The 12,554-nt window shown below is 44.3% G+C and overlaps 1 protein-coding gene across 2 annotated transcripts in view; it reads right to left on the bottom strand.

Annotated features, from left to right (window-relative positions):
- The window catches only part of TMEM94 (transmembrane protein 94), a 50,525-nt gene that overhangs the window by 22,144 nt on the left and 15,827 nt on the right, over positions 1-12,554 (bottom strand). For both annotated transcript variants that reach the window (XM_035558854.2, XM_035558855.2), the window contains exons 3-10: positions 8,772-8,891; positions 7,951-8,078; positions 7,224-7,360; positions 6,390-6,586; positions 5,466-5,617; positions 4,713-4,815; positions 4,312-4,398; positions 3,674-3,790 (exon numbers count right to left, since the gene is read on the bottom strand). In XM_035558854.2, coding sequence (XP_035414747.1) covers positions 3,674-3,790; positions 4,312-4,398; positions 4,713-4,815; positions 5,466-5,617; positions 6,390-6,586; positions 7,224-7,360; positions 7,951-8,078; positions 8,772-8,891 — 1,041 coding nt within the window. The remainder of the gene's footprint in view (positions 1-3,673; positions 3,791-4,311; positions 4,399-4,712; positions 4,816-5,465; positions 5,618-6,389; positions 6,587-7,223; positions 7,361-7,950; positions 8,079-8,771; positions 8,892-12,554) is intronic.

Here is a 12,554-nt window from a genome sequence, read left to right on the forward strand (position 1 = left end):
AGAAGAAAGCAGGAGTCCTGCTCTGTCAGAACTGCTATGCCAAGACAGATCAATAATTCCTCAAAGCAATTAAGTCTTCAATGGACTATGTCCTTATCTACTTGTGAAGCACAGTCGAAGTGCTTGGTGCTGTATATCACAAAAGACACAGTCGTTATCTAAATGTCTACAGAGAAAGTAATAGCAATCAGATCCAGAGGAAGCTCTTTCTGGATGGTTATTTTAAGATAGAAAGAGCCAGTATTGACTGAACTGTTTTTAAGCTATACAAGTCAGTTAAAAAAACAAGGAGCTAGATGAGCGGTTGTAAAAGCAGGTACCTGGAACACAATAGGCACAGAGGAATGAGGTGATGTGAAAGGGATGTGGATAGGAAATGAAAAGAAATGAGTTAGAGCAGAGCACTATCATGGGGCTCTTGGAATTACACCGCAAAATTTACTAACTGAAAAACTGTGCATCCAGCATAAAAGAATTCCAGAGTAGATGTAATTTTGAAAACCAGTTTAAATTTAAGTAGATTCATAGGCATAAGTGAACACAGCAATTCCATTTGTATATAAAGAAAACAATGCTCCAAATAATAATGCATATATCTGGCACTTTAAAAGGGATCATTTTAACATAGCTTTAAAAAAAAAAAAAGACAAATCTACCAGGAATTATTTAAGCTGAAAAGTGTGAAGAATATCTAGGAACTGTTTAACAATATTTTATTAAAATTTAAAAAGCAACAATCCCATAATTAAAATAAATAATTTTTTAAAAAGTCTGGTCTTGAGAAGGAGTGAAAACAGAAATAAAAGTTAGTATAAAAATAAGAACAAGTACACCAGTCCACTGCTTGATAGACAGTGAAATTGCAAATTGTATCGCAGGCAACCAGATGTGTTGAACAGTGCTATTCCTCATTCAGTGATACAATCATACCATATAATAACCATGAAATGTTTTCCATTTTAACACTAGCTACTGAAACTAAATTTGTTTAAAATTAGCACGCTTGGACAACTTTCTGACTGTTACTGTTGATTTTGAATAAGTCTTGAAGCATGGATTAAGACCCAGTGCAAGGGAAGAAAGCTAATGTGGTGCCAATACCTAATCAGGGCAAGCAGACAAACCAAGTTACCACAGGACCCCAGACAGACTGATTTCAGACAGAATAACAGAGCAGCTGATATGAGACTCAAATTAAAAGAACAGAAGTGGAATAATACAATCAGCGCCAAACACCACAAGCATATGGGTAATAAATCTCATTATGCTATTGTGATTTTTTTGATAGAATTACAAATTTGACTGATAAAAGTAATGCTGTTGATGTAGTACATTTGGTACTTTGACTTGATAAAAAAGGTTTTATTGGTTTTCTAGCAAAACCAGAGTGATACCAGAGTAACAGGACCCATATTCTGTATATTAGAAATCAGCTTTCTGCTATATCTCCAAACGGAACAGAAACTGAGGAATAATTTGCAATTGGATGTGTTACTGACTCAAGCAGGGACAAATGCTAGTTATTGCGTTAATAGCCTGAAATAAAACACAAAACCATTACTGATAGAGACTCTAAACTATACAAAGATTGGGGAAGGGTCTAATATCAAGGAGAACAGATCGTTGGTACAGAACAATACGGACTGCTTAGTAAACAAGCAAAAAAATGCATACCAACAGTTAAAAATAAGTCTGCATACCTAGCAGCAAAGATGAAAGTTGGGCATAAAGGATGAGACTCTATCTTAGAACGCAGTAACTCTGTAGATTATTGGCTAAACAAAACCTGGCCATTTAAAGCAGTGGCTAAAAGATCTAACATGATCCTTTGTTCCACTAACAAGAGAACATAAAGTCCAAATTATTCCAAAGTTTAGCACAAGCACATCTGATACTGGAATATTTTGTGGTTTTTGGAGATTCATAATTCTACAGTGATCCTGAAACACTGGAGAAAGCTAAGAGGAAAGACAAAAGATTATAGAGTTGGAAAATATGCTTATAGTGACTAAAGGTGCTAAAACTGTTTCGTTAATTAAATAGATGGTAAAAGGGAATGTGAGCAGCTACCACAGAATAGAAATTTTATTGACTTGGCAAAGGATTTTAAAAGTTTTAAGGGCTGGAAATCAGATACTACAAAAACTCTGACATGGAATGTCCATTTTTAGCAGTGAAGGTAAATAATTACTGAAAAAAAAATATCAAAGGCAGTACGAATATTTTCAAACCAATACCAAATCCCTTTCTAAAAGCAATGCTGCTGTAGTCCAACTATAGTAATGAAACCTGAGGCAGAGGCTCCTCTGGGGAGGCCTCTGGTTTGTGCCATGCAGGATGGCTGACTACCCGGTCACAGAGGTTGCCTATGGCCTTAAAAAATGGAAATCAAACAGCCTGAACGTGGTGGGAGGGGGCAGAAGGTGGAGAAGAGTGTCATACAGGTTAAGTGATTGGAGAGGAAAAGGGTCTTACCTGCTACATTTTGAAAAAAAGTAGATAGAAGGAAGAAGTGAAATAGAGAGGCCAAAAGAAGACTGCCCTAGCCAAGAGTGAGAATGACCAAGACACACCACAACGGTTGTTCTGCAGCAACAAGGATAGAGGATTGTGTTTGAGATGTCACAGAAAGCTGGTTGGACAGAGTGGGTTGCCTAGACAAGAAAAAGAAGACAGGAAAGATCACGAGGAAGGTGCAAATGTGAGTGACAAGGCAAATGGGTATGCTGAGAATGATGAAGTAGAGAAGCTCAGAATTTCTGGCTTTTCCCAGCCAAAAAGCAAGGTGTGTAGAGAAAGAGGAGGCTCCAAGGAAGGAAGAAAGGTGATGAAGAGAGTGGGTGGAAAATGTAAAGAAGAGTAAACACTGAAAAGAGATGGTAAAGGGGCAAACATTTCACTGGGGGAGGTAGCGTGTGTCCTCCCTCCCAGGACACAGTAGTCTAGTCACGTAAAACCCATAGGGGAAAGAACAGAAAACAGACCCAGGGCTACAGAGGCCAAGGAAGGACATGAAGGAGAGAGAAAATCTGCCCCAGCACAGGCATAACAGAAGTCAGCAGAGAAGACAAACAGCACAGTGCATCTCACCAACACTGCCACTGGGAGAGAACAAGAGACACCCATCAACACATCCAGTTCAGGATCACGCATCCATCAGACTACCAATTTCCAGTCCCCAAACCAGCACAATCACCAGAAATTCCTCTTACTCCCTGACCACTGGCAAGGCCAGGCCTGCAAACCAAGCCCCAGAGCCTCAAGAGAAGGCTGCTCAGCCCACAGGTTATAACAGTGGATTGCAAAGGATCTTGTGTATCCCATTCCTTCTCCATAGCTGAATGTTCCCTAGTTGTGGCCACCACGTGGCATTTATCTCCATGTTGACTCTTCTGGCAGATTATATTTAGCTGATAGAAACCTTGATGAGATTGACGGATTCTCTGGAGCTTTCTATCACCTTTGGCGGATCTGTAGACAGGCTGAAAAACTGAAACCTGTTCATGAAGCCACGCTGTGCTGCAGGAAGAGGACATAGCTGGGATACCCAAAGATCCATCAACCTTTCATGATTACGTGAATACATCTGCTGAATTCACTGTTTTTTCCTCACAGAGCCCTTCTCATCTCCTGCCCTTTTCTCTGCTGTAGTTTGATGTGGAGAGATACCTACCAGTGAGGTGGATGAGGCCTTGCTCATCTGGGCCAAGACTCTGGCTTCTCCAAAGGCTGTAGCAAGAATCCACAGGACAGGAAAGAGCATTGGAAGGATGGGTAGGACACCGTTCACCTGAATAAAAACAAGCATCCCCAAACATGATCAAGCACAGAGACAACAAGAAGTCAGATCTATCACACAACCTCTTCTCCACCACTGTGAGAGGACGGATAACAGGCAATAGCAGGAAGTATGAGGAGAGCTTGCGCTGGCAGCAGTGCAACACAGGGAGAAGCACGGAGGGGGAGACACACACACACCCTTAGGGGTTTCTAATGAAGCAGGACATGAATAAATCATGCCAACTTGCAGCTGGTTTTCCTGCTGAATTTGGCATAAGCTCTTAAAGTTTAAAAGCAAAATATATCATAGACATATACGTATATGGCAAGAGAGAGAGCAAACAAATTAAAGAGCAGTCTAGGAGGAATGGCCAGGGTAGAGTTGTCTTGCTCCACTGAGAGCTTTTGGATCCAGTGTGCACAGGATGGTGTGCACAGGATGCTGTCATGGGATGAAGCAAGTTGCTGATGAATTAGCCACAGTGGTGCTCTGAGAGGAAAGGTGCAGTGGAGCTCAACACACTCCTTTACCTGTAGCTGAAGAAAAGTGTACTGCCAGGAAGCAATTCCAGGAGCTTTGAAAATGAAGCGCATGGCATTGGTAATCAGGAAGCCAGCCTGCAATTCAGAGATGACACTGTCAGCAAACTACCACTACTTGTAGGGAAGGAGTTTTCTGTCCTTTGTAACGTTCCCAGCACTGGGAAAAAGTATGAAAGATACACTTGGTCTGCTGCTGCAGTTCTTCCATCCACTCGCTGCTAGACAGCATTGCATCTTTACTCCTCTGAACTACCCAATGTACACACAGTCAGCTAGTCAGCTGCATGAGTTAGAGCCTGGATACAATTTCATGTTGATGGCTGCAAATTCTTCACCTTTATTGACAAAACACGGCTACTTTCAACACCAAAAGCTTGAAATGTACCTACCAGTACAATTGGGACAGCGTATTTCAGCATCACTGACTGTACAGTGAACCTCTCATTATCCAGGGCTGTCACAGGACGTGACAATGCCATTTCCAGACACCACCTGAAAAATGGAAAAGAAAGCTTGAGGTTCCAGCAGCCAAGGTCCTAACCCTGCACCTTTCTCAGATATAAAATTGTGTTCAAACTATGCTATGAAGGGGACCTTTAGAAGAGAAACCAAGATTCAGTAGCTTTAGGAAAGAGAACATCTTTTTCTTGTTTTCCAAAAATGTGGTTTGCTTTCATGCTAAAATGGATACATTGATTTTATAATTGCCTCAGGGCCCTGGCCTTTGATTTACAGAAGATGCCACTGCCCAGCGAGTTATCAATTAATCTTTATCCTCAGTCTCAATCTCTGAGATTTAAAACAGTTTCATCTGGTGGCATGCACATTTCTAGCCATCAAAAGCATGAAATCTATGACCTTCTTGCACTGTTCAAATTTAGTTGAAAAGTAATGAGCCGAACAGTAATACTTTGAATATATATGTTTTTAAGTATCAGCCTAAGGTATCAGCTAAGGAGGACAACTGAAGACAGACAGTAAGAGTCTTATAGTTCTAGAATTCCCAGGTGACGTAGAAGAGACAGCACAACGTATTTGGAAATTCCCATACTGGACTGGTAAAATCTCTTACTTTCCTGACACAAGACAGCAGCAAGGACCTAGACAAGCTGTGCAGGCATTGCGCAAAGTATTTAACCCACCTGACATTGTCAATTATTGGGGTCTTCAAGACACGGAAGAGACGATACAGCTGAGGATTCTGAGGTCCCTTCTTCACTTCTCCCCGTGGGGAGGGTGGAGGTGAGAAAGGTGGAAACAGATCTCCTGGCTCTAGAACTATGTGCTCATCATCCTAGAAAAGAAGTCAGAGAGCCCAAAGGCTGCACGGCTGGGGCCTCAGCGGAGGCCTGCTTTGAGGCACTGGACTTTTAGTGAAGCAGGATCCTTCCCACTGCAAGTGACACAATGCGTTTGTCACAGTCCTTTCAGCCCTCAAAAATTCATTAAACTTTTGCTTCAAACTTGAAGCAAAATTAAATGCTTGTGAGCCTTAAGCAGTGACAAGGCACACCTGGTTATTTCATGACTATTAGCATTTGGAGTGAAAGGTACAATAAACAACAAAGGTAAATTTCAAGCTTTAAACTTTTCTGAGCTTCTTCAAGCAGCAAAATCTTTGCATAGATCTTGTAGTTGATTTCTTAATATACTTCTACTACAGGTTTTTTATATTACCTTCTTTTATAATAAATCAGTAGTAAGGGAAAGGTTAAAGGAGACAAATTTTTATATCTCCACATAAAAACCAGGACAAAGTAGAGGTTTTGTATGTCATATCCTACTGGATAGATTTATTCCTCTTATTATCAGCAGCACATTACACTTCCCCTTGACCTGGAAGAGATGGAAATATGACACTTTGGTATCACATTAGCGTCTCCTGTCCATTGGGTTTGGGTGTTCCCAGGGAAGATGCAGTCTGTCTAACAAAGCACTTTCTTTGACTGAACTGGGGTTTCAAAGCATTTTCAAGGCTGGAAGAATCAATCACTAAGACTTAGAGTATTAGCAAGAAAATCCTGGGAAACATGTCACAGGCCAGGGAACCAAGACGAGCAAGTTACCTTAATTCCTCTCAGAGAAGCAAATGACTCCTGGCCTGGCCTCAAAGCGATGACGTCTCCTTCTACCAACAGGCTTACAGGCAGGTTGACGAGGTGACCATCCCTGTAGGCCCAATGGAGGGACCAGGATGGGGCATAAGGCATGTGGAGGTCTGGGTACATGGAGTCTGGCCATTTCACCTCTTTGACAAGCGTATCTGAAAGCACAGTGTGAAGGAAGTAAGTGGTAACAATTCCGGAGGGGCCTACCATACATTGATTTACATCCTCTAGTGCCTATAGGCTCCATTCCCATGATCTTTTACCATTTCTGTTTCTCCTTGATGGTTTTCCCCACCACCACCACCCTGTATAAAGAACCAAACAGTCATAACCTTGATACATACTTGCACAATGGAAAAGCTAAAGGCTGTCCTTAAAGCTGCCACACTGAAATGAACTGCCTCCTCAAGTTCAAAAGCCCCTGCTGAGAAGATGCTCATGCACAGCAATTTATTTCCTTCTGTTCTATGTTGTGGTACAACCCCACGTATTCTTCTCTCATCATCTGCTGCAAGGCATATATTTTTGTAAGATTTTCGGGATTTGAATTACTCCAAAGCACAGACATAACAGACGCCTACCTGGTAACGCACAGATTGGAAGCACATGGCCACAACAGCTCAAAATAACTCTTCCACAGGACAGGCATGAGTAGGACAATTCTCACAGCCTGTGTCTGTGTAACGCAGGGCAAGGCTAGTAAGCTCAATTAATAATGTATGTGATCAGGTTTGGAGAAAAATCCTGTGCGCGGGGAACACAAATTCAAATGACAGATGAATAAGAACTCACCATTTATCTTCTCAATGATCGTCTGAAGTCTCCTCTCCACCTCTCTGCACTTCAGCCTCTCTTGACGCCCAATCATGAAGAGATCCAAGAGGAGAAGGAGGAAGAGTGCCAGTGCGTTAACTATCTCAGCACCTTGGCTTTGCACAGCAAAACAGAAAGGAGAAAGCAGATGAGGTTTGAGTAAATGAATAGAACGCGCTGCCAGCCACCCACAGAGATAAATGCACACTTGTTCAATTGTTTATTCCTACATCCCACAGACTTATGGCTTAAAAAGAAAAGCAGAGAAGCTATCATCACACTTCTTTAGGATAATGCCACTAGAAAAGTTTGAATAGACCTGTCTCAATTCAAAAATACCTTTACAAATAGTCGAGCGTGCTATGGCTCATGTGACAGCACAGTAACTTCTCTTAGGAGCCACTGACTTCTCCGGTTTCAAAATCCTTCAGAACAATTGTAGTGTCTTAGGATTTTTCAAGATCTAGGAACACTGTAGAATGAAAATCTCATTCTCTCCACAGAACAATCTCTGGGTCTATTAGAAGCAGAATTAACTCGGCTGAAGTTTTGTGAAAGAGGCTGATAGGTACAGAATTACCAGTATGAGTATGCTAATGTTTAGACAGAACGAGGGACAAGGCTGATATGGCAGCCATACACAGTGCCAGGAGGGTATAAAACTACCCTTTGCTTCAGTCAACCAGCAAATGATGTTTCTGCTTACCTCCCTTGTGGCTGGCTCCCATAGCAGCACAGCAGCATCAGCACTGCCAGAAGCATCAGAGATGCACCAGGCCAGTGGAAACAGGAGCAACGGTTACCATGGTACAGAAAACTGCTCCTCCACACCTCCTACAAAAGGAGAGCAGCAGAACAGTCAGCATTCATGGAATACAGAGCCAGGCATTTCAGAAAGCAGAGTAAGGATAAAGGCAGCAGTTAGCAGAAACTCCAGGGTGAACACAACTTTGTAAATCCCCTTAGAATGATACAGAGCACCCCAGAGCAGTTATGGGGATGCTACAGCGCTAAAGGTTGCTCGGCTGGGGAGTCCCGGTGAACACTCTCAGCTTTATTCTTGCTTGGAAGAATGAAAAGGCTTCTGTGCCAGGCCGCCCCATTGTCACTAACCCAGAGAGAAACACTTTTAACATTTAAGGAGTGTGAATAAACACTAGCACTTTGTATTCAGTGCACATGCCAGATAACATGGGGGACAAGGGGAGACTGTTGAGTTCCACAGCCCTTTCTCTCAACCTGGTAGGGCTCTCCTGTGCACACTGCTGCCAGTGGCTCTTGAAGCCCTTGGATCCTTCACAGCTGAAGCTAAGCTCCTGTAGAGCTCCAGCCGTCAGGAGAAAAGCACTGAGAGAAATATACCCTTAGGTAACTCCTTGCTTTGGTCCCAAGGACTTTAGCATTTCTACACCCGGAAACTCTGCAGCAGCAGACAGGGAGGGAATGCAGCCAACTTCCACTTAATCCTCAGCTTTGCTTTGAGAAGGGGAGACTGAGCACCCAACCTTGTGCTGTTTGGTGCCTCACCTTCCATGAAGTTACTTTCTTCCGTTCCTTCTGATGCCCCTCCAGCAGTGCTGACAACTGGTCTCTCAGGATTGTGAGGGCTTTCTTTGTGCTAAGGCCCAAACTTGAGGTCATCTCATCCTGAAGAGACAGAAAAACAAACTGCTTAGTGCTTTCCTATTTTCTTTTCAGGCTTGTTCCTGGTGGCTGGCTGAGCACACTATTGTGAATGCCTCTTGCTGATCATCATCGGTCTGATTCTCCATTTCCCTGAAATCATCTTCCCTCCTGTGAACTTTAGACTGCTGGCTGGAATTGGAGCACCTAGATAGCATCAGGTAAACAAACCAGTCCTGACTGTGTCAGATAAATACTTTATCAAAGCACAATACAAAGTCATTTCTGCGAAACAAGATTCTAATCAGCAGAGGCTGGAAACGATACAAAGGGAGACTGATCAGACAACACAACACAGATGGTTATGGTGGACTTGTAACGATAGAGGATGGACTTTGCTAACAGTAGTAACAACAAAGTAGTAGAATACCTGCAATTCTAAACAAGAGTGGTCTGATTTCCACAGCTGCTGATTACAATTTTTTGGTTATGAATCCTGCCTCTGTGGCTATTTTGACGCAGAATTCCCCAGATGTAAGCACTTGGTCATGCATCGGTTGAGGAGGAGACAAGACTTCTCTTTCACAAGAGAAAGCACTGGAGTTTTTAGTGCTGAACTGTGAGAACATGCAGGGGAGGCAACTGGGCTTGAAGGAAGCACACGCAGCCCAAACCACTGCTCCTGCGCTGCTCAGCAAAGAGGCAGCAGCCTGAGGGGATACAACCCAAGGGAGTACTGTTTAGACAACACCGATTTAAGTTGCTGATTCTCAAGAAAGTGGGGTACACGCTTGCTTTTCTGGGGCAAGAACTCAAGCATTTACCTTCCTTTCAAATCACTGAGACTGCTGAGAGGTACTGGGGGTACCACATCACTGAAAGTGAATCAAAAAGGAAACGCAGGCAGGTGGCTACAGCAGATGCCATGGTCCTGGTCAGTAAAAGCTCTCATTTTCATTTTGTGCTCTAATACAAACACCCTGAAGCTGTACAGCACATAGGATATCCTGCACAATACAAGTGCTCAGGTGTATCACGCTGTTTACAGAGTGCAGACCTACTGAACACAAAGCAGGCAGGAAGCTTCCTCCTCCGGTCCCCCCCAGTGTGCCACACAGCCCAGCAAACACAGTTGAGGCAGGATCTGCAGCCTTTCCTGCTGTCGCGGCCACAAGCTCTTACCAGCCCTGCAAAATCCACCTTGGTCTCACACTGCAGCGGCTCAGGAGCTGCACGCATACACACCCAGCTCTGCAAGCGCATCTCAGCTCTGATTCGCACTTTTCTTCCTGTTCCTTAACGGAGTGGTTTTGTGAGAAGCGTTCGCTGGAAACCAGCCTCAGACTTCAAACCCGTTTACAGCGATGATCCAATCCAGAACTATATCGGGGTGTCAAGGAATGTCAAGGAATGGCTCTCCAAACTATCATCTATCACACACACACCCCTACCTATCAAGGACAATTTGAAACAGCAAATTCTGGCCACGCAGAGTCTAGCACTGCTGCTTTAGCTGCAGTTTTAGAGCACTAAAAATAATCCTGCTGCAGTTTTCATTCTTTGTGTCAGTTTTAGGACTAGAGGAAGCGGTTCCGTGTTGTTCTTGGAAGCAGCCCAGGTAACATCAGCACAGGACTAAACATCTCCCAAAGGCTCCCAGAGGAGAAGATGGCAGGCAGCACAGCTGGCAACGGGTGTGCCACTGCACCGAGGGAGTGGTGCAGGCAGGAGTGCGACACAGGGCGAGCAAGTGACACTGAGGTTGCTCTCTGCTGGCTCCTGGCTGTTTGTGGCATAGCAAAGCACCCACAAAAGCATTTACTCTTTCTCTTCAACACAAAGGAAGCAGTCAAACTGAAAGCTAAAAGACAAACTGAAACGCAGCAATAGTAAGGGGGACTCGAACTGAAAAGCAAAGTCAAAAAAGGAAAGCTGTGCTCAATGCCAACGTCTAGTGCAGTTACACACTGCCTAGAAAGAGAAACTGTCACATCACAGCAGGCAGCGAGTAGGAAAAAGGAGCAAATTCAGAAGGAATCGGAAAGGTTCCTGAAATCCTTGCACACCTGCTCCGACCTTTACACAGGTGTTAGGGTTTTGCTGTAGGCTCAGCCGAGGTAAGGGCAGGTACGCACAAAGGAAGGCAGATGGAGGAGGTGAGAAAGGGCGAGTGCAAAGTGCAGCAGGGCTGAGGAGGGAGAACAGCAGGAAGGGCAGAGGTTTTTAAACACTCATCTTTACAGTTAAAACGTGGAGTATTTGGCAAAGTAGGCAGCCTGAGCCAGGCTGGTAAACAAACATTGTAATAATGTGAGTGCGAGGCTGCCTGTGGTGACTCAGAAAACTGTAGGTGAGCATCAAGGGAACGCACTTGGAACCAAGGAAAGAAAGGGACAGGCAATAAAAGACACCCTGGGATCCTGCAAAGGGCAGCCGTAGGTTTTCGCAACAAGATCTACCCTGCTAAGTCACCAGCTGCTAATGAGGCATTTTTCAAATGCCCCAAAGTAAACCTTTCTATATGGCAAAGCTAGGCGCTCTTAAGCTGTCCCAGAGGGATCCTTCCAGCCTTTCATCAGCTGCAAATGGCTCTTCCTGCCACAAAACAGGAGGTGAGCACCCCAGGGTGAAGAAGGCCACTCACTGGAGGTGTCAGTTCATTACTAAAAACCCCAACATTCACATCTTTGCTTTGGAAAGTCGCGTTCGAAGACTAATCTGCTAACTTTCAAGTCAAAGCAAAAACAGCTAGACAACGCCAGCCCACCCAGCTGCTCATATTTAGCACGGGGCTTCTGCTGAAGAAGAAGAAAATAAAAAACCAGCCAACGAATTCCAGGTTGCAGTGAAAGCAAAGCCCTGATGGATATCACGAGGCGTTTTAAAAGGCGATACTTTCCTTTTGCCCATGCCTGAAGGGAAAAAGTCCTGAGGAGAAAATGAGCAGTTGCTTCCTCCTCTACCCCGAGAGGCCCAGAGAGCACACGAGGCTCTGTAAGTGCACTTAGGGCTCTTCTGGAGCTCACCCTGCCCCAGCTGTGACAGCCGGCATCTGAGAGGTGTGACCGAAGCCGGGTCAGCGCGGGATGATTGCTACCCTCTGCCTTGCGCGTGAGGCTGCATCTCTCGGGGCTGTAATCCGCAGGATGGCTATTAAGGAAAAAGCACCCGGAGCAGGAGATGTTTTTGTACACGCGATGTTATTTTCTAGAAGGACCAACCGTGCTGTAGGTCGAACAGGAGGCTGAAAAGATGAGCGAATGAGCTCCTCTTTTCTCTGCTTTCAGTAAATATCCTAAACGTTAAATTACTGCTGAGTGTGCCTGCAAATGTCAGGGAAAGGGAGCCTGAGCTAGATCTAGCAACTGCCCTCTTTTAGGAGCTGGTTTGGCTCTTCAGGAAAGAGACCAGAAGCAGCTCAGAGCCAGCAGTGGAGCCACAGAGTCAGGAGACTTTTTGTTGCCTTCTCCACTCAGTTGGCCCTCCCCAGTTCGATGCAAGGAAATAAGCTGGCGAATGCAGGCTGATCCAGAAGCTTGTTTAAATCTATAGCCTCGCCGTGCTCAAAGCAAAAAAATTTCCTTTACCTTCCTCGTGAGCTGATGGAGTGTTTTCAGATTGATAGGTAGGAAAAGATTGATCTGATTTTTCCCCCTGAAGCAGGGTGGGGCAGGGGAGGAATGCTCG

Source organism: Cygnus atratus, chromosome 18, assembly GCF_013377495.2.
Source record: "Cygnus atratus isolate AKBS03 ecotype Queensland, Australia chromosome 18, CAtr_DNAZoo_HiC_assembly, whole genome shotgun sequence".
NCBI lineage: Eukaryota > Metazoa > Chordata > Aves > Anseriformes > Anatidae > Cygnus > Cygnus atratus.